Genomic DNA, 25,312 nt, shown 5'->3' on the forward strand with positions numbered 1-25,312 from the left:
TAATCATCACGCGGTGAAAGGGATGATTGCACGTTTCACGAATACGTGTGATACGGTATCGCGTTGTTAATTATCTATAGCATATCTAGATTTTATTATATAAATCGGAGATAAGTGACGCGATTATGACGCGCATATGTTGATATTTGAAAAGTACGAAATCTCGAAAGGCCGGAGACCCATAGCGACAATATCCGAGAAGACGAACTTTCGACGCTTGATTTTTGTCTCGAACTGGTTGAGCGTTTCATAACTGTCGTTTATAACCAGTCGACCTGACCTCGACGACCAGCGCATCTGCATAAATTCGTCTTGTCGTAGTTCTTATGCATAAATCCATAAATCGCGCGCTCGCGGAATATTTTGCTTAACACTAACAGAGAGAGCGGTGGTCACTATGGTCGAAGAAATTGTGCGTAATTATCTTCGAGAATCGCTCCGGTATTTTTAACAGCCGCCGGCAGAGAGATTCATTTCGCCTTAGCTGGTACAAGACCGGAAAATTTTTAAGCCGTTTGATTGCTTCTCGTGCCTTCATTTAATCCAATCAGCTGATTATATAATGTAGTCACACGAAAATATACTTGTCTTGGGAATTAAACCCGCCACTTTTAGGTATCAAATATCATCGATTTGTAACAAAAATTGTTATTCTATTTACTCGCGTGTACTAACGTGTTATCAGTGATATTTCTTATTATTGTAGATATTACCCGTTTATAATTTTAACATGTGGTAACGAAATATGTACATCAGGATGTTAAAACAATTATTCGGTGCACTTTGAAAAGAAGGGGATATTAACAGGACGGAACTAATTTTTTCTCAGCAAGCTTTAATGCGTTTCATTTGCATACTTCGGGTCAGCATATTGAGTTGATAATGATTAAAACTGCACGTAAGCTGTATTCGTGCAAATATTATTAATTTTGAAACAAATAGAGCCAGTAACTTGACAATAAAACATAACAATCAGTTTTTCTGCGCTTTTAGATTAACTTTAATCCAAAATGTATATAATTATTTTCGCTATTATTTGTTATAATTAGATAATAATTACATCTTCTTTCTTGATTTTCAAAATTTATTCTTTATTTGTAGAGATTCTGTGCACGCGACACATCGTAATATGTGAGTGTAATTCTTAAAAATATTTTTAATTGAAACTGTTACAATTAATTTTCTTGAAATTAATCGTTTTCACAAATAAATTAATATAATGAAGGATAAAAGTATTGAAATCATAATTAATTCAATGAATGATAGTAAAAAATAATCCTTTAGTATATAATATTGAATCATATGATATGTCAAAGTAATTAGAATCGCAATTTCAATTTAATCACTGACGAATGATTCTTACATGACAAGAGATCTCGCAATCAAGTCCGAAGAACCGTGAAGGCGATCTGGACGAGCGTAAAATTGAATTTCCATCGGAAATGTATGTAAATTCGTGTTCGCTGGCACTCGTCAAAAAATGAATTCGAGCAACCATCCCCGCATACATATGTATAAGTTTCTTCAGTGGTGAGTATGTACCTTCTTTAATTGGCGACCTGAATCAGTTCGCTGACTTGATAATCATCCGGTTGAGGAGAAACATCTCGTGCGTGACACCGGCGAGTTGAACCGAAACCAGCGACCTAATCGCAAAAATTAATAGCCGAAGAGAGACGATTTACCGCTCGTGATGAGCCAATTATACCGTCATGCGTGACCTGCTTTCCAAAGATAATCGTTTAATAACACACCCGCGCGAAGAATTGTTCATCCATGACGTATACCTATGTAATCGTCAAGCGCGGTGTCTTATGTGTGTGTGTATGGTAATCTAGTTTAATAGGAGCAGGCACTTATACAATTTTCTCAATAAAAATTCTCTTGCGCTGGTCGCGAATAGATCCGCGCCGGGTGTTTTACCACAGCTTTCACGGAGATTACATCAGACGTGCCGTCTCTGTGTCGCGAATGATCATCATATAGCGCAAAGATTTTGAATTAAATATTCTGACGTATTCCGTTATGTGGAAAATAACACGTTTTAATCGTTGCAGCATCTCGATGTCCAGCAAAATTGACCTATAAAAAAAAAATGTAATTGGAGCTGTCGGGCACATTTTATCAGAAAAATTCGAGAACATGGGTTTTGCTTCCATGTTTTCTGTGCAGAGGAAGACGCATGATCTCGCGATTGCAACCCCTATGTGTGGTGATCACATAATCCGATGTAGATGTTTATAAGCACCACTTTCCATTAACGGAACACACAAATACACGAGAAAACGCGATTCCGTAAGTCGTATGACACGATTATGTAATCTAAACTGGTGTCGAATTTTGCTGTTACAGAAATACCAGTCGAGCATTTTGCAAGGAACACCGTATTTATGATAACGATAGGTTTTTTTATGTGATATATAATTGCGCATCACTTTTCTTACATAATGATTATTATAATTTCACTTCATGAAAAATAATATCTGGCTCGAAATAGTATGTGGCAAATTTTGCGTTATTTTTTCTTCTTTTTTGCATCAATATTTTTGTAAAATGTGTTTTTAAAAACACTATGTGTGTTATATATATATATATATATAAATGTATGTTGATATTTTCAGGTGGCATCTGTATAATAAATTTATTTTAAAACGTTTTTAATATAAGATCTAATTCTTCTCGTCAATATGTGCCTTTTTGATTACATAAAATATTTAATAAACTCAAGTAGAGATACATAAGTCTGATATATCGATTTTACATCGTGATTTTACTTTTCTTGTTTCTTTGTTCTGTCGACATGGCATTCACAAAACATTTTGCAACAACCGCATTTTTCCGTCGTGTATTGCAGCGTAAACGGTAAATATTTCTGCGATAAATTCTTGCGTTTGCTTGATTTCGCAATCTGATGATGTTCTTTCTTTTATAAATTATACAATACAGCGTTGATAAATAATGTCATTTTTGTAGACATATATGAAATGTAAGCTATGCAAAAAAACTTTTGATATTTTCTACTTTGCTAAAAATAAACTAACAGTCATCAAATAAATCAAGATAAAAAGTTAAAATTTAAAAATAAATGACATATTTCAAGCTTTTCATAATTTATAAATAATGACTGACATTTCTTGATTATTTCTTAAATCTCAGTGGTATATACTCGTAATATAATTAAACGTGATTAAGCAGACAGACACACATTATTTTGTTATTTGTTATTTCTGCTATTATATCTTTTTAATTATTAATTTAATAATTTTATAAGCGTTGATAAAAATTAAACAAAAAAAAACAGAAAATTTAATTAACTTTCTATAATTTCCTTGGTCAAAAATTTATTTGTTCTCTTTTATATATATATATATATATATATATATATATATATATATGTGTGTGTGTGTGTGTATTAGGATTTATTGTAAGATATTAATTAAGTCTAATCAATATCTAATCGTATCACTTTATTATTTGTCATGAGAAAAAAAAACATGTAATACATAGAGAATATAAATGAATAAAACACATAAAGCTTAAATTAATTTTCGATAGGCGTAAACAATGTACAGGAATATATTTGTAATAATCAGTTAAACTAAAGTGTTATTCCGAAGAATATTCTTGAGAAGTTTGAATTATCTTTTACGTAAAGGAATCTAGCTTTATTTCTCTCTATCACTTTAACGGCGAGGCGGGGGGTATAATAAGGAAATAAACAAAAATACAAAGTTAATAACGGAATGTAAAAGACGATTATTGTACAGAAATTTTAATTATTAATTATCTTTGACCGTGCGCGCGTGTATGTGTACCGCATTGTTAGCAGCACGTTTTCACAAGGATTTATATAGGAAAATCACAGATTTCTAAACTATCTTCGCATTCTTTCTCTCTATGAGAGAAATTGGGAATGAAAGAGAATATAACGAGATGTAGTCAATCAAATTGATTTGGAAACTATCACTCATGCCTATCAACAATTTGCATATTGTTGGTAAAATGTATAACGTTTATAAACGGTCTTAATCTCGTACTGTTGGCCAATAAAAAAGGAAAAATATTCTGAAATCAATTATGTATTGTTAAACCAGGATATTGTTCCTCGATAAGCACACTTATTTTTAATTGTCAACTGTATGCTTCGATTAATCTACCGCGCGAGATAAAAATATCAATTTCGTACAATACTTTATCGTAAATGCAGTTTGTTAATATAATTCGAGACTCTTTATCAAGCGCTTCTCTCAAACGGAACTTGAATCAATCTGAAGAAAAATTACTCGGATATCGTGGTTTGCTATAATGATAACAGTAAAAATATTTTGGCTCGGAAAAATTTAATGCGATCAGCAATTCGATGTATTTGCAGTGGTTGCAACGCTAATGAAAATATATTTCAACTATTTTTTTCGCGTTTTGTTTCACTCGCCAAGACTGCAGCGAACATCTCTGATCAAAGTGTGCGTGAATGGCGTGCTCATTTAGAACTTTTAATTTTATTTCGGACGGACTCTTTTGATAATTCGTTCCGTCTGATGGATACAATCAACTGCATCCTTTAGCACGCGCAATCACAGGCGCAACGACGCACGCGCTTTTCACGACGATGCAAGAAGACTTCATCTGGTACGGAGCGCACGGAGCGTGGCTGCACATCTGTAAATAGACAAATGTACTTAAATTCTAGTATTGGAGTATTGAATATTTAACTTTAATCTTTTTTTTTTTCAATGTAGATCTTGGATTTTTTTAAATTATTTTATTTATAATAAACAATTCTAATATAACATCAAAAGTAAATTAAGAATAAAAATATAGTAATTCTAAGAATGTAGAAATCTGAATTTAGAGCAAATCAATTTTTACTTACAATGCGGGCGAGACTCTTCCTCCTGCATGGGTTGCTGTTGCTGTTGCTGTTGCTGCTGTTGTTGTTGTTCTTGTTGCTGCCGCTGCTGCTGCTGCTGAATGCTCATCATATGTGCTGCCTGATGTTGCTCCTGTTGTTCTCTATGCTCGGGTTGTTGTTGTTGTTGTTGTTGTTCAGATTCAGAAGACTGGCCATCGGTTACTTCAGCATGCGCTTCTACCGGTATCTCCAAGGTTTTGACCGGTCTCAATGCAAATCTCGGAAACGGGAAAGCACGACCTTCTACCACCTAAAGTTTCAGAAATCACTTAATTAGTTATTTCGTTAAAAACTGTTATCTAGTGCTTAAAAAAAAAGAAAGAAAAAGAAAAATATGTCAATGACTATTCAAATCGCGCCTCCGAAGTCTCGTGTGTTATAACCAGCGCGCCTTAGACCGTGCCATCCTCTATACACGTTTTTAAGATACGTGAATTACGTAATAATAATCTACTATAACTTTATCTACAGAAAATGGATTCCCGGTCAAAAAATTGGCAGCGGTGGGATTCGAACCCACGCTTCCGAAGAGACTGGTGCCTTAAACCAGCGCCTTAGACTGCTCGGCCACGCTACCACATGCTTCTTTCTCAGAAACGTGTCACTCATCGATTCTAATTTTTACATATAAGTATCTAAACTCTATAATAATAATCTGATCCTGCACGAATATTATTTTACATCTGCTAAAAATGTATACTTAAACACATATTTTTTACTCTTTTAGACATCCATATTGTATAAATAAATACTATACATTTAAAATTCTGACATAATAAACTTCAATGTACTATCAAAAAATATATAATAAAAGTACACATCCTTTAAATAGATTTTATATTAATTTCAAATATTCAAATTAATGATTATCATATAATCCCCATATACAATATTTTTATCTATACTGACTGTTTACATTAAAATCTTTTTTGTTAATTCATACGATATTTCTTTTTATCATTTTACCTGGTGAATTATATTGCGGATTTCCATTGGAATGGGGAAGTTTCTTTCTGTTTCTTCGCTGTCATCCTCCGGACCTGGGAAAGCCTTCGCTTCCTGTTGATCTTCGCCACCATCCGGACGTTGACGACCTTCGATATTTCCATGTTCAATCAAATTTCTCACTTCCACCGGAAGTGGGAATGGTCCTAATGGTATTGGCCGTGCGCCTTCCGGGAACGGTTTGAGTTCCTATTTGCATTGCATTACATATTTACGAACGTGACAGAACGTGACTTTAACAGTTGTACGTTACACAATTTTCCAGATAAAGATCTTAGCACCATTTCTACATTAAAACTAAAATTAATCCGTAATTTAATAAAAAAGATATATCTATTATATGTGTATCCATTTGTAAAAATATGATTTTTCTGGATTTTCTTCAAAATGTACTTTACAATTTAACGTAAGACAAATAAACAAAGTTACCTCGCGACGTGCCCCCTCTGGTACTTGGACCGGGATCGTCCTGGCTTCGCCAGTAATATGCTGGATGATGTTCTTAATTTCCAACGGAACTTGCTGAATTATTCTCCTGATTTCTATGGGAATGCCCTGGAAGGGAGAGCGTGGTTTTTCAGGCGTGATCTGAGGTGGAGCAGGTGGCCTCTGTTCAGTTTGCGGGATCATCATTGGTGGTATCTGCTGTATTCTTGGGTCTTGCTCCTGTGCCTCGGCTTGTGGAGGAGGCGGTGGCATCATAGCTGGACCTTGCTCCTGATTGTAGGTATTGGGAACTTGCTCGGCCTGCTGCTGATACACCATCGAAACCTGTTGTGGTTCCTGACGAGGCTCCTGAGCCATCGGGCGCATACCCCTCATCGGGTCCATCGGGAAGTGACGCAGTTCAATAGGGATCTGACGCATTTCGATCTAGACATAAATATAATAATTAGTATTGATGTGCTAGATAAAATTATTATAATAAATAAATAAATAAATTTGTGTGTGCGATTTACAACGACTTTGCGTTTGCATATAGTAGACAAGACTCACTTGTGGTCCCATCGGATTATTCTGAGGTCCCATCACGGGCGTCTGCGGGCCCATTCGGGGCGGTCTCATCTCCATAGTCAACTGAGGAAGGTTACGGAGCTCAGGAGGAAGTACACCCGGGGGGATGTGATTCAATCCTCGTGGGTCGCTAAGCGGCAATTGCTGCATATCGGGAACTTGATACTGGGTATGTATTTGGTATTGATGATAGCCCGGGTTAGGTTCCTGGGACTGGAGGGGAATTTGAACGGTGCCTAAGGGCACGATGATTGGAGTAAGCATCTCTTGCTCTTGCTGCCTACAAAGAATAAAAGTAAAATCGTTATTGCTATATATGTATTACTATATTCCATTTTATCTATAATGATTTAATAAAGTTCACAATATTTCATTGTACATCTATGGAGTTGTCATTGTTTGTTTATTCAGTAATTTTTTTAATATTTAGTAATTGGAAATCTTGTTTTTTATTGTATCTTATCAGCATTATAATGAAAAATATTTTTCAAGAACTAATTAATGGACTAAATAGTAATTTAAGTATTCGGTATTCATATTATTTACAATTATTAAGTATTTAATGCTTTGTCTTATACATTTCTCTCTTCTGCTATTACTTACTCCTGGTTTGGACTGCCTGATTCGCAAAGAATAGCAACTCGCTCGCCGCTTAGTCTTTGGAAACGTTGTGGATCGGTACTGTTATCTAAACCGTTGTCACCGGTTCCGTCCATCACCTCGTCGGCTCGTCGTCTTTCAACTACACAGGAAACTCTGCTACGAGCTTGTTGAATTAACGTCTGGAAAAACAATCAAAGTTAAAGATATGGTTAAGATTCACACGTCAATATTTTCTCAAAACTAAAAATCATAAAAAATCCCGATATAAAATCATGTATATAAGATTTTTATACGGTAATTATCATTAAAATATTTATGTGAAAAAAATAGGATATGTAGAATTATGTATACAAAATAATATATTTACGCCTGCAATGTCGTCGAGATCCAACTGTAGAGGAAGCTTGATATGTACAGGAGGGAATTCATCGTCATCGTAATCATCATCATCATCGTCGCGATCGCCATTCTCATTGTCAGATTTTGAGCTGTTTTCTCCTTCTTGAGTTTTCATGTCTTTAGTGTCCGGCTCAACTTCCTTCTTTGCTGGCGCAGCGAGACTTTGCAGAGAATCTTTTGATTCGACGGGTTCCTGCAAATAGAATGATTTTCTTTATCCTGAGATTTGCATAAATAATATTTTCAAGAGAGAGTACAATTTCTTTCTTGTATTTTAATGCTATTACTGCACATTTTTACCATTAAAAACATTAATTTAAGGAACATGTAAATATATTATTTTAATTTAATTTTATAAATTAAATTAAAAATTGTTTAAATCTTTGCATTTGGATTAATAATATATCTATATGTTTATAGAGCATATATGATGTTAATAATTAAATCTAGAAAATTACGAAGAAGGTTATTGTGTATGAGAATCGTAAAAAAATTGTATCTATTGTATATTGATAATTTATTTTCAGAATTCCAATATCAGTAATTCTGCCTATTACAAATCAGACAATTGTTATTTTTGCAGGGTCATATTTGAAGCTCCTATCTTTCTGATTTATGAGAGACAGAGATTCGCTTGAAAAATTTCGCCGGAAAAAGATGAGTATTCCTCGAGGCTTCGAAAGCTGGACAAATATCTCCGCGGCAATCCTCATTCGTTGATGCAACTTGTCTTCCTGCTCGCGACATCGTGGGTCACTAGTGAAAGTGAACTCGCGCATTTATATTATCGCAGTGTAATCTCGTCGATGGAAATCGTATGCGAATGAGAAAATGCCCAAAGAAATAGTAGGATTTATAGCTTTATTCTATCTGGTCTTATACGATGCCCCTTATTTTGGATAAATTAAATTAAATTTCAAAATGTGTTTGTTGTTAAATCAAACTCTAAATTATTAAATAATGCGATAGACGAACATTCTGCCTCTTTCAAAGCAGCTGCAGTAGGAGTTAACTTTCTTTCGACAAAATTTAATAGAAGCCATTTTCACAAGCCTTACAACTTTCCAGCAGAAGTTTTACGATCAGATAACTTAAAATAAGATTGCAAATTATACAGCAATTACAAGTTAATACCATATGGTAAAATGTTGATGCTTATTTTACCGTAATACATAGCTTGATACATAGAAAGGGAAAAAACGAAAGCTCCAACTTTGTGAGTATTTTTCTCGTCGGCCGCGTTTCTCGGTTTCACGCAATCGCGACTTTGTGCAAGAGAAGAGACTTTCCGATTCAAGCGCGCCATTCGTCCTGTTTGCTGTATCCGGTAAATCCTTACAAGCATTAAATTATAGATTACCGCAAACGCGGCATAAACGTGTTGAAACGCTTTCCCCGACGAATATCGACGCTGTTAAATGTCTTTCCTGCTTCTTAACGTGTAAGCCGATTGGTAATGGATGATTACAATTTTGTGCAAGAAACGTACGTTGCAACAGCACAATTGTGGATCATAATGGTAAGTTAAAAAAGCAAGAATTGTAAGTAATTGAGCATCGGTTTTAAATATGGCTTTAAAGCTGATTATGAGATACATTAGATATCCTTGTAGTAATATTAATAGAAATATTAAGAATCTTAAAAATCAATAGAATATTTTTTCAAAGATATATTATTGTCTCCGACATTCGATATGATATATAAATCGAATTCTGGAATTTATATTCTGCATGAATACCGGCATCGTGAAAGTCAGTGTTTTAAACAGCTAAGTTAACTTACAATTCGGTTAAGCCGAAGATCGCCCACTCGAACTGGCGCGAAGAAACGCGAACACGACTAAGCACTTTCCACTCGGGGAAATTGCCCAGGATGTAGAAAGGATTTCACGATAGTTCGGACGAGCGACAGGCAACCTGCATGATCGTCAAACTAAAACGGGACGAGCGAAGATGAAACTCGTTAAGCTACGGGAACGCATACAAATTGCGTCGGCGGAGATAGTGCCTCGTCTGCACATCCGGCGAAATAAATGGAGTTCGCCTATAATCATGGGAACTGTAAAGAAGACTGCTTTAGTATACCGCTTACCATGGCTTTATTAAAAAATGTATCGTCTCTCGGAGTCAACAATTTCCAGAATCGATAAAATATTATACTCTTTAACGACTCCAAATAAAATAGAAAAGTTCTTACATAATAAGTGTCTTAGAAACGTCTAAAAAATTTCTAAAAAATGAAATGAAGAAAAGTCAATTAATTTTTTATTCGCAAATAATTAATTTTTTAAATATAAAATTAATTATTTATTGTGCAATTCATTAATTTATTATCAGTTTGTCATATAATAGCTTTCTATTTCTGAAAACTGAATTCAATAAATTTCAGATTCAAGAAAGGAAAAGTTGATATTTGCATTCGCTCTCTAGATGTTTAAACGAAACGCATAAAATTTCACATCAAAATAAATACGATACATATCTTTATTGCTCGCTGCGCTTCTCGCTTTAGACGAATATTTACAATAATGATTGGATGGTCAATTAAATCAGAATTGCGTGTATCTAGCAACTGAATTTCTATGCATAAGTTTTCTTTATACATACACGCAAGACGTAACATGGTAAACGATACGTTGCGCGATACATGTCACTTTTCGCTGGCTTACTACATTATAGGGCAATTATTCTGCGTATAGATCGCGAAATTCCCGATGTGCAACTATCGCGACATGAAATCCCGTTGAAAAAAAAAAAAAAGGGAAACGAGAGTTAGGTTTCCACCTACTCAAGATTCACGGAGCGTGCGACATGGAAGAAATCGTCATTGCAATTTGCCGCAGCAATGACTTCGCTGTACGCTGAATGGCTTTCTTTAGAAAACGCGGTAAACCTCTTCAACCTATCAATTAGCGAGGCATTATGATCAATTATGGCTACCTGTCGCTTTTTAGACGTGTATACGGTGCTGGACACGATGGCAATAGCTTGGTTACGGGACGATGCAACGCGATTTGTCGCAATTTCAACTCCTTTCGAAGTTTTGACCACAACATTATAATATGAAGAAGTTCATAAGTTAAACATTATAATCGACCGTTGATACAAAAAAGAAAGCAGAAATATATGAGATAGTCTTTTCAACCATAAAATTGGCCGATTAATTTCATTATATTTATTAAATTTTATATGTATTATTTTTACAAAATCATCAAATCCAGTTAAAATTAATCGAAATATTAGCTTTCTCTATTTATTGGTGTGAAATTCTTATCAATCAAAATTTATAGCTAATACACAGATAATTATATAATAATCACATGCGTCATTACATACTATATTAATCATATATACATGTATAATTCTATGTTAAATATGTAATGTGATGTATCTTACGGAGAAAATAGCATCATCATTTGAAAACACATTCAGCTCGCGTACAAAACAACAATATTATACAGATACAGTTGTCTCGCGTGCGAGCTAAATATATTCAATCCCGCGTTATTTTCCTTCGCGAGTTAATAATCATATGTATCATTCCATCTAATGCAGGACGGAGGTTCAATCGAGAGAAAAGATTCTCGTTTGGATACATTCATTAACATTGCTGATCGATCGTTCTCACGTATAAAAAAGGAAAGAGTCGGCCACGGCAGCGTTACGTATAGTCAGTTACGAATGAGTCAGAATTCTATTTTCTACCGATGACGTTGACAGTACGTGCGAACCTTAAGGCGACTTGAAACTGTCAAACGAAAGAGTATAATACAATACAGTTGCCGAGAGAAAATCTTTTTAGCGAACGTTCACCTCTTGCGGTTAGCGCGCGACCGACAACCCACTTTCGTCGTGGTACATTTTCCAAGTGTCTGAAAAGAAATGCAGTCTAAAGGAAATATTTCGTATCGTCGTTTCCACGTAAACAGACACGACGAAAGTTTACTCACTTGAGGTGTATAACACACACTTTTGTACTTAATTTTGATTTTCATATTATACATTTTTATTTTAATTAACAGAATTCAAAAATTTAATTCTTAATTTTATTTAAGCCTTATTAATGGATACGTATATAACGGATATTATTTCTAACATAAGACTAAATTATCTAAACATCATGTTTTAATAATTTATATACCGGAATATATATTTTAGATAATATAGATACATGCATAAACTATATGTATATTATTTGCATAAATTAGTTTGTATTCCTCCAACGTATAAATAAAAAAAACCCCTCTCCGGGAATTAAATTTAAAAGAACTGTAGTGCTACAATCCAAATAAACTATACATTAATGTAAACGTGCATTTTAAATCGAAGGATGTTTGATATTTCGCGTTATAAGGAAATGAACAATTCAACATCATTTATCAGACCACTTCCGTTCGTCGTAAATTAACAAAAAACGCTTATGCAAATCAAGACATAATTTGCAAGGAAGTACATGTTAGTGTTAACTTCGACATGCAACTCACTAAAAATCAAAGGTATCGTGCGCAAAAATGGTCCTTGAAACGATTTAGCTTCTAAAAAATGAATAACCATTCATTTAAACTTTAAATAATGAAACGTCGGTAAAGCTTTTTTCACTGTTATTGCAAAATTGCGCCGGTGATTGTAGCTAAGGCGATTAAAAGTGTGGGAGAGAGAACGATTCTTCACACTTACAGCTTCTAGTGGGTAATTACGCTTGATAATGAAACAGTCTTCTCGCGGAATCGAAATTTTTAATAGAAATAATAGCAGACGTATTAATGAGATATGCATTAATTCAATACTTATTGTTAGTTTCAACAGCCTAGCTATTAATAATTTTGCAATTTTAACACTTAATATCGTAAAAATTATTTCTATCTTTACGTAGAAAGGTTTCATATGATTCTTCAGGCCAAACCTGATGACGATGTAAATCGCGATGCTTTTATAGCCGCGATCTCGCCGGATTTCATTGACCTCGCGATGACCGATTTTCACCTTTGCACGTCCGTTATATGAACCGGGCGCTTTTAGTTTAGCTTTATATTCTCGCAACGTATAACTATACGATCTTACTTTCTATCGGTCGCCATAAGCGAACCGGAAACGGCCGCAACATTCGCGCGCGATCAAACTCGACGACGTCCATCGACTCGCGCTCGCTGCGAGGAATAATCGATCTACCGGATTTCACTGTTCGGGGAAAAAAGTGTATACAATTTTTCGTTCCAGGCAATTACCTGTCGAGGATGATTTCATAATCGTGTTACTGATTACTGACAACAAAAAGTGTCAAAACTATACAATATAATTGCAAAAATAATAAGTAACAGAATGGAACTGTAATTGATATAATAGTAATTATGACATAATTAGACATATTTCAATCCCTCGCTGTTATAATATAATACGGTGATTAATTATAATGTACATCATAATAGGTATAATATATATTGTAATGTTAATGTAATAAAATTATCTTTCAAAATATGCTGATTTAATTAATTAATGAAACTTTCTTTTAACCAAAAATTACGATTTTGCAGATGTACCAGGATGGCATTATCACGAAAATATTGATTAATTAGTAGAAACGCCGTAAGGCTGGCGGAAACAATCCAATTTGAGAGAGCTAGTCTCTCATGAGGGAAATTGATTACCGAGAGAAGAGAAAACTCGTTGCGCGATTGAATACGTCGCTTCCGCGATGCTTCGCGATTGTTTGACGAGTACTCGAGGCTTCGTATAACGGAAATCAAATGATGGACGACGGAGTACACATGATGGGCGCATTCATCAGAAGTGCGAATAAAACGGACTCGAGAACAATTTTTACTTTCAAGAAATAAAAGAGTTGTATTTCGTAAGCATGTATAATAATCAGATATCTATGATAAGACAAATAAACGAAATACTCGTGAAGTAAAAGTTTAGGTATAATAAGAGAAACAAGGTAGAAAATATTTAATGAGGAAATTACCAAAGTCTTAATTATAACTGTTTACGTAACGTTTATCAATATGGTCTATACAAGTAAAACAGAGTAAGGGATTATTTATCGATTATTATATTATATTCCTGTTGAAAAATGACGAGAATTTTTACAAGGACGTTAAACCTACTGTATTATCACCGATCAGTCGAGATTTTGTAAATGTGACTATAGTCACGGTGGGGTGACCAGTCGTTATAAATTTGCAAACACAATATTGGCTCGCTCGTCGATCCGCGTGCACAACCGCAATCACACACAAGGAACGCAACTCGTATTACGTAATTCCCCCGTTTGCGGTTCTCCTTGAACGCGCGGCTCTCCTGGTACCGCTTCGCGCCGAGCGTTTCTTTGCGTTTCGTTTTCTGCGTTTAATACTTACTCACGGACGACCGGAGCGCGCCTCTTCGAAAGAGTCCGTTCTTTACAGCTAGCTCACTCTTTAACGCCGGAATTAATCGCCGTTGTTTACGTACCGGCACGTTCCCGCCGCGCCGCGTCGCGTCTTTCTTTCCGCTCCCGGCGCGGGAGATTTATGATGCGTGAAAAAAATCGCGGTTTTTTTACGCGCGTCAGGCGTTTCTTGTCAGCCGTCGGTCAGCTGGACACTATAGAGAAAGATAATCTCGCTAAGGATTTATGGGCTGATTGTACGTGCTCGTCAGCGAAAGTGTACTCCGGTATAGTCATGATTTAGGGAGAAAATGTAGCGGCGCTCGTAGACAAACTCGAGAGGTTTGAAGGAAGTTGCTCGAGAGTCTCGCGATCATGTAATATCTGTACATTCTGAGACGTTTAGACTTTTATTATTCATTAATATCGAAAAATCTGATGAAATTCTACGATTTTACTTTAAATATGTTTTTTTCTTAATAGTCTTCCAGCTATAAAGAACTGTGCTTAACAATCCAATATTAATGAATCTCTCTTTCTCCCTCCCTCCCCCCTCTCTCTTTCTCTCTTTCTCTGCTGATACAAAACAAAAATAAAACAAATCTAATTAACACATATACACATTATACATATACATCATATATCTTTAAAAGATGCGAAACAGAAATAACTCTATATATATTGAATTTATCCTGTGTCGACATCGCTTCAATATCTTCACGTACGATTTGCCGATACTGTGTGTCGATATTTGCTGTCGCGTACGATTGTAACAACTGCTTTGTCTGAATATGGCCTTGAATTAAACCTTGGATCTCGGTTCAAGCAAAACCGGATAAAATAAAACATAGATTACTAAAGATTTCGCTTTTCTCTTTCTTGCTATATTATAATAAAGTACTTGTGACGTTTTTTTAGCCAGATGTTCGATTTCGACAAAAATTCAGTTTACATATGTATATGAAAAATATATTTTATGCCAATCCTTGCAATTCCCCGTTGTCATCAAGCATAAAGTTGAGCATAAAGGACATCCTTGCGCGCGGCAATGGCATTGAAATCTCCGAATATTCCGACAATATCTTATAATAATGTCATGTTGTTAATCCCAACTGTAATAAATAAAAAAAACGTTGAGAAAGTAAATAAGTTAACTATGTCTTTTGTGAAACTTTAGTCTTTTAATTGAAAGAAGAAATGTCTTCGGTTTCCTGGTTTTGAGCGCCCAAGCTATTATATTCGCTTTACGTAAGGCGCTCGTTCCCAATTTCTCCGGCGAGACGAAAGAGCCAATGCAGCATCGCCGTCGCGTGCAATATAATAAAGACGATAATAATGCAACGGACAGTTGGCGTTTCCTATCGAAACTTCGCCATTTCGACCATAATAAACGCCCGACTGTGCATAACGTCGCCCGAACAATTGACAATAAAGTATTTCGCGGCGTGATACTTTCTTAGAAAATTTGCGCGCGGTTGTGGGAATATTTTTATTATGTCTAACAATTTGCCGACAATTCGCGTGTCAATTCAAGCGCGCGCTTGCAAGATGCTCACGCCCCTCCCTCCCTCCCTCCCTCTCCCTCTCTCTCTCTCTCTCTCTCTCTCTCTCTCTCTCTCTCTCTCTCTTTCTCGTCGGCAAAGAACACGGTTGTAAATAACTCCACGCTTTCTAAATTTGCGATATTTTATGCCAGTTCATTCATTAGCATCCGACCATTCGCGATTTTTACTGGGTGTCGGTAAGACGCGTTCAGTTTTCTTTACGAATGCGTCGATTGACAAACGTACAAAATTTAACAATTATTTGTTTCCTGCTGCTGCATATATATATATATATATATATATATATATACATATAAAATAACGAAGAAAAACAATCAGAAAAACGAAAAACACTAATTATGGACGAGAATCAATTGCTTGGTAATTTTCCAAGAAATTATATTTCACGCGAACAGCTGAAAGAAACAGGAAAATACATTGCTTTGCTAGAAAATTCGCTTCTTACGTTTAATTGCACCGTACTCAGAGGACAGAGATACGAAATTCCGCTTGCAAATACGTCGCGACAGTTCTTCTACAAGAACCACTCGCCGATATATTAACAGTGAAATTAAAATAAATGCGTTTATTCTGAGAGTGCAACGTTGATAAAAAATTGTGTAACTAGCTATCGATAATTACCTCACGTAATTTTCATTCACAAGTCACGCGAGACTTTTGTAATTACTTCCTGAAAGAGATTTTACACTGCGATCATATTCGTTACACGTATTTGGTCTTCATCGTGATGCAAGCTATAACAATTTCTGGTTGACTTTTCGATCGAAACGTTCTAAATTAGAAATATTTTCCCGAAATAATGGCTTTTTGACTTTCCATAAAACTTGAAGAAAAAATTACAAGTTGCATATCTATGTCCGACAAAGTTTTGAAAGAAAAAAAATCTATGACTAAAAAGACATCCGAAACGCAGTGCGTTTCTGTACAGGTCATGATCTATTTGTTCACATCATATATCGCATTAGCGTTCTTTAGTCGCTTGCCAGAGCAAATTTGCGTTTTTACCGAGCCCCAAGACGAATGTTAATTATATTAGCAGCATCGCACTAACGTCTCCCTTTTTCACTTTCGATCGTATAAAGAGCTAAATCACGGGTTCGTTCGAAGCGACCTGTCGATCAGCACAACTCTGTCGATCGATTCCTTTTTTACGATTCGTCGAACGTTGCCGCGACGTGAAAATTTAGAAATCTCTGTGGAAACCACCACCGTGAACGTAACAAGCTGAAAGCTACGGCGTCGGCTTCGCTGTTTTTTTACACCGCGAACGATGGAATTTAATTCGCTTAACAATTAAACGAGAAATCTAACGCGGTAGACACAGGCGCACAGTTACTTGTTACTTTCCCTGCTGCGAAAAATTAGCAGGACCGTCAACGGCGATTTCTCCATAACGATTACAGTATAAGGACCGGTCATTATCCCGATAATCGTGTGTTTATACGCGGCTACGTTTTTCGAAGGCAAGGGATAACGGCACTGAAAACGTTACGGTGAATCTGGTTTTATTATTACTATTACTCCTTGTTTTTCATCATTATAATACTCGTTCCGTGGACTTACCTTGAGTTCTTCGCAATTGCAACGCTTGCGATCGTCAATCAGATTAACAATCGAACGATAACGAAATATGTATCGATCTTTATTAACTTGCAAGAAAGTCGAGAAACCTCAAGCAACACAAAAAGAAATAAATGTTCGATACAACATATAAGTATATTCTACTGCGAGATACGAATTATATGTGAACGTATATATTCCAGCAATTTTATTACTCGTCTTGTTTTCTTTTAACGGATGTAAATATATATTATATTTTACGACAAGACATGGTCTCGCATTTTAATCTACTATATTTTTTTTAATACGATCTCACCTGTACCAGAGCTTCCGGCTGCAAATGTTTCAAGAATTCACCTTGCGGCTGATACGATCCGTAGTTCTGCTGTTGAAGCTTCAACTCAGCCTGCATCGCTGCGATCGATTCCGGCGTGCAGGACGCTCTAGCCTGGACCCAGGATGCCGCCAGGATAAAGCTACCGAGCACGACGGACATCGTGATCAGAGTAATAGCGGCGATCCTGGCGATCTGCACAGCCGTGCTTTTCATCGGCGGTCTCATGTACGCCTGTAGAGAAGATTTCACTTGTCATAATATTTGAACGGAGAAGGGGGAAAAAGAGTTTAATATATCTCTATTTTTTTTCTTATCACTGGAGCATCAACAGTGACAAATGAATTGGATTTCGTAGGAGACTTCTAGCTTTTAATGTTAACAGTTTTAAAAAACGACAATGCCAAAGAGAACGTCAAAGGAGAGCGTGAAACGACAAAAGGCCTCGACTCGGTTGGTTAACCAGCGTGAAATCTCGCGTGCCATTGTGTGTGTGTGTGTGTGTATGTCGAGAAGAGTATACCAGCACCTCTGTGACAGGTGTGATATAGATACACACGTACGTACACACCCTTATACACGTATGTGTCTATTCATTTACGTGCTTTACATGAACATGAACACGAACAAATTGTGCTTTACCGTGGCCAGTTACATCGATAAGAGGGGGAGGGGGAAAAGGTGATTATGTAAAGTCTCGCATGTATGTTAATGTAGCTCGTTAATTCACTGCAACTTTTGATGAATATCGTGGAAAAGCGCGGTTTTCCTTGGCGAGTGATCGAGTTCTCCACCAAGTGTCTCCATTATTTTATATTCATTTTCTTTGACTCGTATACTTTTTACTGACAATGAGAATATATCAGTTGATATCATATAATCCACAAAATCCTTATCAATTTATCTCATCAGTTCTTGTCGTCGTATAAAAAAAAAACTATATGTGAAAAAGAGATAGAACAGATCAAATATTTAATGCAATAAATAAATATATATTTAAGTAACGTACGACTGTGTGTATGCATGTGCGTATACCCATTATCGAATAACCAGAATAACGTCCGTGTATCACAGTCGGGCAAATTAACGACAGCTGAAAATAAACTACCGCGTCGTCATTTAACTCCTTCGAGAGCCCCGGGAATAAATGCGATAAAATACATCTGACGCGTGCTAACTGTACCTTGACATTATTATAGTGTAGCTCGGACCCGTTTCGACGCCCGACGCTTTTGTAGATCATAGACATTCGCCGCTATTTTAACGCGAACTCGTTGATTACGTTTGACTGCCGTGTTACGTAATTATGCTACATTTGGAATGTATATCAAAATGGACATTAAGCTGCACGTTAATTTCCGGGTCAAAGACATATTTTTTAGCTCTATCCGTTTTTTATTCACGATTATCTCCTATATATATACGTAAAATATTTTTACGTTGAGATCAAATTATGCCGAGCGATAATTTTCGAGATATAAATTTCTCTCTACGCGGGAGATGAGACTCGCACCACGGACTGTACTTTTACATACAATTCGTAATGACCTCGATGTGGATGGACGACTCGGGTGAGAGGCTTCCAAGAGATAGTAGGCCATCCGAGTCTGGTTTTATGCCGCGCGATCCTCCTGACAAAAGTAAATAGGTAGGTACTGTTGCCAGGTAGGCGCTCGAGACGAAAAAAAATTATTACTTGTCCTTTAAGACATTGGTCTGCCCATTACTCGCGAGTCATTGACATTTACCCCGTCCGTGAAGAACGTCCCGGAACAATGAACAATTAATCATCGCGCGAACTGGTTCAAGAAGAATTACTAATAGGGTGAGGCAATCTGAGTTAATTCGTTGAGAAGTTTCAGTCGTGGATAATGCATGGATTTATATAAATTGAATTTACAGCTTTGTAGGACACAGCATGCAACAAGCTATATATTTTAAATTTATTCAATAACGAAAAAGAGAAAATAGAAAAGTGGTCAGGACGTTCTGGAAAATCGTGTAACACGTTTGAGACAGTTATTTTCAAACCGGTTAATTCCCACGACATATGATTTGAGACATCGATAACGCGCGCTTTGCACTTTCTCTCTAATATACGTACTAGCGCATAATAGACGTTGCACGCTTGAAATTAACAAATGAAAGCAACGTTTTCAGCCATTATTAACCTCTTTAAACCGTTGAACGCTCGTGAACATTTCTTTTGTTTCGCATTCGAACGAATAATGGCTATAGCACGAAAAAGAAGACGAGAAAACTTTATTCTGTACTGTATCATTTTGATATCTGAATATTTCCGGTATGTAGATATTATTTAAATATTATACACACACATTATAATTTTTAACTTTTCTCCGCCAAATTCGTTCTTCTTTTGTCGACATTTTCTATTTATCTGCAATATACACCGTGCATTAATCTCTCGAAGAAAAATGTTAGCTTTATTGTGTCTCTTAAAGAAAATTTTTTACAATTTTGTAAACTAATAAGTAAGAAATTCTTGTTTGTTCACATATCTCGTTTTTTATTAAAAAATTTAAACGTTATCAATAAATAAAAGTGGATAAATTCTTATTGGAAGAAACAATTGAAGATTACGAAATAATATATCCGGTTTGAATGTCATATTTCCACGAGCATCAGAGTTTGGTTTTGTTTTACGTAACTGTGGACTGTGAGTTCATTACGCATACACGCGCGAAAAAATAAATGCCAATAATATGCAAGAGAAGCAAAAACGCGAGGACGTTCGGAATGACGAACGTATGTTCTAACCAAAATATTTTATTTATAAGTGTGATTTATAAGCAAAAAAATGCTGCAAAAAAATATAAAATTATTTAGTGAAAAAACGTAAAATCTTCCTTTCTCTTTCTCTTTACTGTCACATGCCCGGCGATACGCGTGATGGAGCAATCATTGTTGCTGACGATATATAGGCGGAAATATGGCCTTCTGTTTTATAGAGGAGAGGTCTGAATCCATAAAAAGTAAGGTAATACATTTCCTTGTAGGTACTGCATTACTGCATATATTATATTAGTCGATGTTATATACATATGTAACTATACTGGTGTAGTTACACTGGCATTGATATTCCACGCCCAATGCGCGCGTTGAAATCTCCGGAAAGTTCGACGTGTAACGCGCAAGTTAAGTCTCACGAATGGTTGGGTTGCTCAATGACAACATGAAACGTGAGACATTTCCAGCATTTCTCATGTTAAAGGCTCTTTGCTATGAAGTAGTAAAAATAATACTTATTTTTAAAACGATATTTATGCAAACGTTATTTACGGAGTTTTAACGATTTGTTATAAGAAATTGTATACATAATATATCATAAACAGAATGATAAATTTATTTTGCCAGTGAATAGAATAACGATTTTAAAGTAATTTAAATCGACCGAAACTGGCAATACGTAACGTCTTTACCAATATGAACATTGTAAAACTGTGAGCCAACTTGGTTTGCTCAACTGACCAAAACTTATGGTCGAAATTAAATAATGTCTCGATGATGATCTGAAAATGTGCTGTGTGAATCCGACAAACCAAGTTGGCTCACAGTTTTTCAATGTTCATATCGGTAAAGACGTTATATATTGCCAGTTACGGTCGATTTGAATTACTTTAATTGTTATAATATATCATGATGTCATTATTAAACTGATTTTCGAAATTCGAAAATATCTTCTTTGAATTATCGATTTTTTTGTGTTTACGTTCCGAGTTACGTTCGCTAATTTCGCTGATGTGGCGAATCGTACACCTGTGTGTGTGTGTACGTGTGTGAATGTGTGTGTTTGTATTTGCAGACGAATGGAACGGTCAATTTGACGTCGTTGAATTCGGCGTTCAAGGCTCTCGCGAATTTATAAGCATGGCACAAAGAGCTGACACGCATCATCGGCGAGTTTCGAAAACTTTATTTCATTCCTTGATTTTTTGCGAGGTTTATAATCATTCTCCTTTTTACGTATATTCGAACGGTACTTACACGGTAAATGATCATTTTTTACTATCATAAATGTGACATTATCAGACAGACACGCAAAAGTGCTTCTCTCTAAATTACACAATTGACAAAAAGCAGATCCATAATTTCCTCGTGTTGCTTTCATAATTTTAATACCTATTATTTTTAAATGGAAAATGTTTTATATCAATAGCTGGCTAGTAACGAGAAGATGATTAGTTATTATTAATTACGAACAAATAAAGATATAATAAAATTTGTTTTACAAAAAAGTGATCCTATGATAAAGGATCGTTTATACCGCATAATCGAATATATATTATTTTCCGTAAAAATATTTTTTCACATATTCTCCATAATTTTTATCAGATATGCATATTCATGATAGTATGATGACAGACAGGAAGTCAAATATTCTCAGAAAGGATGTGTGTCGGGATTTACAGTTTTTAGACGACACTTTTTCTCAAACTCTCTCGCTAGCCAATTAAGTATCCATCTTTAATGATGACACGATCACGATTTTCACGGCGGAAATGCATGCATCTCCGGTGGATATTTTTCGCTGTAAATATGTATTAAGAGTCACACACTTTTGCCCGTTGTAATTGCTGTAATTAAATCCTCAGTGTTTTTCTTGTTTAACGCGAACGTGCCGCGAACTTCGTATATTGTCTTCGTTAGTATACGATCTTTAATACTCTTGAAGAAGAATAAATTTTTCAATAAGTAAGTATGTATACGTAATGATTTCATAGAAATAGAAAATAGAGAACGATACATAAAATTTTGTTTTGTCACTAAATAAAAATATTTGTCTTAACATGTACATTTATTTCGAAAATGCTAATGATAATAGCTTAAACTCTTGACTCTTCTTTAAAAAATTTTTTTAGTATTTTTCGATTATTTTTTATCTGTTTTAGAAATCAGCACAGATTGTAAAAAAAAATTATATTACAAGAAAAGTGCTATTCATCAACAATACGTCTTTTGTGGTAACAAAAATAATGATAAGGTTACAGGCCATTTGCTACGTTTTACGCTGCATTAAGTTGCTTCTTTTATTCCGAGATTTTGCACGAATCATTAGCACATTTTCTAGGAAAATTGCTTTATCTAACCTGAACATTCTTTCCTTTATACCGACTTCCGTCCTTCAGATACTTTTCCATACATCTATTTACGCGGTATTGCAGATCGATTGAACCTTGTACATTATCTTTACACATCGGACAAGTAAGTCTGCATGCATCTCTGCGACGATAATTTTCCGACGCTGACCCTATTTGCGAACAATCAAATTTCATTCGTTTCGATTTAAAGCGCATCTTAAAAGGCGCCGCTAGCCGCGAGTGCATTACGCAATACCCAGCGATATCAATTTGCGAAACGCTATATTTGCATCCGAATTGCTTGTATTCAATCCATCGCCTCGTGAAATAGTGGCCGAAAGAATTATGCCTGTCACGTAATACTGTTTCATGGCGTCATTTCGGTTTTAACGGCGCCGGATATCGTCTACTCATCATATATTTATAAAAAAAAACAATGATATAATTGCGGTAATAACGAATATTCCATCGTAATATTTTGTCAATATTCCTTCCCGCGATAACGTTCACGCTTATTGCTCTGCAAATATGGTAGATTTGCATAATAATGTCCACAGCGAATAATATACCTATAAACACTTCCAAGAAGTTTTTACGTCACAAGATACTTTTTTCTAAATTTCTAAAGCTTCTCATCTCAAATTTGTTAAAATCGTTCATTTACGTATTAAAAAATTAATTATACTTGCGAGAACGTGGATAAGAAACCGACTGATTGTCATTACCATCGATAATGACAGGGATGTAGGTACATATGCAAACGCGAGTAAAATTGCGTGTGGATCATCCAGCAAAAGCAAACAAAGGATATCATGCGTGTGCGCGAGAAATCTACGAGCAATTGCTTTGCTGTAACTTTCTCATTATAGTGCGGCTAATGTTCAATTACGATAGAATGCCATTTTCCGAATTGCGATTACTTCTACACTCTACTCGCTATTATGTGTTATTTTTCTATTCAGGAACAATCGCACGAGAGAGTACAAAATTATCCGCCGTTCTAGCCTTCGTAATTGCTTGATGAGTGATTTCACATGAAGCCAGACAGAGCGTCGCGTTTTATTTTACAGCATTCTTCTTATAAAGGAGCTAGCTTTTTAATTGTAGTTAAAAATTATTTAGTTGAAGAAATAAAAAAAGAGAAAGGTCGCTCATTATAATCGCATTTAAATATTATACTTCTTAGTATTTCAGTTACAAAAACTTTCTAAAATTGAATCTTTGTGATATATGTTAATTGCACTCTAGCAAGTACAGAGATCGCTTTCATGTACGTTGCAATACTGACAATGAGTTATAGGAAATGTAGAACGTTCCGGGCCTTAGCAGATCACCAATTTTACTTGCAAATTTTTCAACGTGCGATAAATGATCTCCCTAGTTTCTTTCGCTAAGAAAACAAGTTGGTTCCAATCTGGTTGAAGAGCGTATGGATAATAGATCCTTTGGACCGCATCTAATCTATATATGCGTTATATAAAGCTTACCGGTGGTGGCTCGGTGGTGGAGTAGACCTCACTTGGCGCATAGTGGCTGTGGGTCTGCGGCATCTTCTCCGAGACGACAGCGACAGTCGCCAGGGAGTCCGGCTGATCTTTCTCCATCGTCTTTCCGATTCGGCTTAATCCGTGTAGCACAAAATGCACGGTCGAACGACCCGGGATATCTTCCTCTTCCTAAGTCGACCGACGGATAGACGATTATTTAAAAACTCTCTTTCTCTCTTTCTTTCTCTCTCTCGGGGCCGGTACCACCCGGTCTCGATAGCTCGACGGGTCGACGAGCAGTGAGCGTCGAGGAAGCGTTGGCACCGCTAGCTTAGAGATGCCCCCACCTAAGTCGACGTGCACTACCTTCGGCAAACGTTACCTTCTGGTACCAAGGCGTACCCTCCGCGTACCGCCGCGCCGCGCCGACGTCCGACGATGGTGTTCTCGTTGCTCGGACTTTCTAAACACGTTACCGTGTGTGCGCGAAACACGCGTGAGTGAACGTGAGCGGTCCGCCGCTCATGTATGTACGAACGTGTGCACGTGCATCGCCTTGCTCCCGCTCATGTAGACAGCGCACCATGATCGACAGTCATTCTCACGACCACTCACGACCCTATATAGGACGTTTTTATCGCCACGTTCCTCGTTCCTCCTCGGAGTTTGGGATAAAAATCACGAAAAAAATTATACTAGCACGCGCATCTGAAATTCTATTTAATTTTCGCATTTTCTTTTGGATATCTAATGTCATATTATCTAATTTCGATAATATATATATTTTGACCGCTTGATTGCCATGATCGTTCGCAGGCGAAAAATCTTGCGGCGAGCTTTTTTCGCATGACGAGCGCCGCAGCGATCGCGGGCAGACTGTAGAAGCGACATTATCGGTCTCTTTGCAGTTCGCGGCGAACGTGTGCAGGAAGTGACGGTCGGAGAAGGCAAAGAGGTTCATGTTA

General features: G+C 36.2%; 1 protein-coding gene and 1 non-coding gene across 2 annotated transcripts; both read right to left on the bottom strand.

Annotated features, from left to right (window-relative positions):
- Positions 1-3,452: 3,452 nt before the first annotated feature.
- On the bottom strand, positions 3,453-24,662 carry LOC143907903 (uncharacterized). The gene is made up of 9 exons (XM_077424993.1): positions 24,348-24,662; positions 17,744-17,995; positions 7,902-8,126; positions 7,535-7,713; positions 6,914-7,211; positions 6,347-6,790; positions 5,879-6,106; positions 4,874-5,162; positions 3,453-4,659 (listed from the first exon to the last, which is right to left on the bottom strand). The coding sequence occupies exons 1-9, from the start codon at positions 24,462-24,464 to the stop codon at positions 4,562-4,564; spliced, it is 2,130 nt and encodes a 709-aa protein (XP_077281119.1). The 5' UTR covers positions 24,465-24,662; the 3' UTR covers positions 3,453-4,561.
- Positions 5,408-5,489, bottom strand: Trnal-aag (transfer RNA leucine (anticodon AAG)). The gene has a single exon. It is a non-coding gene; the product is annotated as a tRNA-Leu (tRNA).
- Positions 24,663-25,312: the final 650 nt, after the last annotated feature.

This window comes from Temnothorax americanus, unplaced genomic scaffold (genome assembly GCF_048541705.1).
Source record: "Temnothorax americanus isolate GAGA-0224 unplaced genomic scaffold, ASM4854170v1 Scaffold9, whole genome shotgun sequence".
Lineage (NCBI taxonomy): Eukaryota > Metazoa > Arthropoda > Insecta > Hymenoptera > Formicidae > Temnothorax > Temnothorax americanus.

Bases quoted from the DNA above. Each gene is read 5' to 3' on its own strand.
- LOC143907903 (XM_077424993.1), bottom strand. From the start codon at position 24,464: ATGGAGAAAGATCAGCCGGACTCCCTGGCGACTGTCGCTGTCGTCTCG. The intron at 6,107-6,346 runs GTAACTTTGTTT...CAATGCAAATAG, and splicing joins CAGAGGGGGCACGTCGCGAG to GAACTCAAACCGTTCCCGGA. The intron at 5,163-5,878 runs GTAAAATGATAA...CTGAAACTTTAG, and splicing joins TCCGCAATATAATTCACCAG to GTGGTAGAAGGTCGTGCTTT.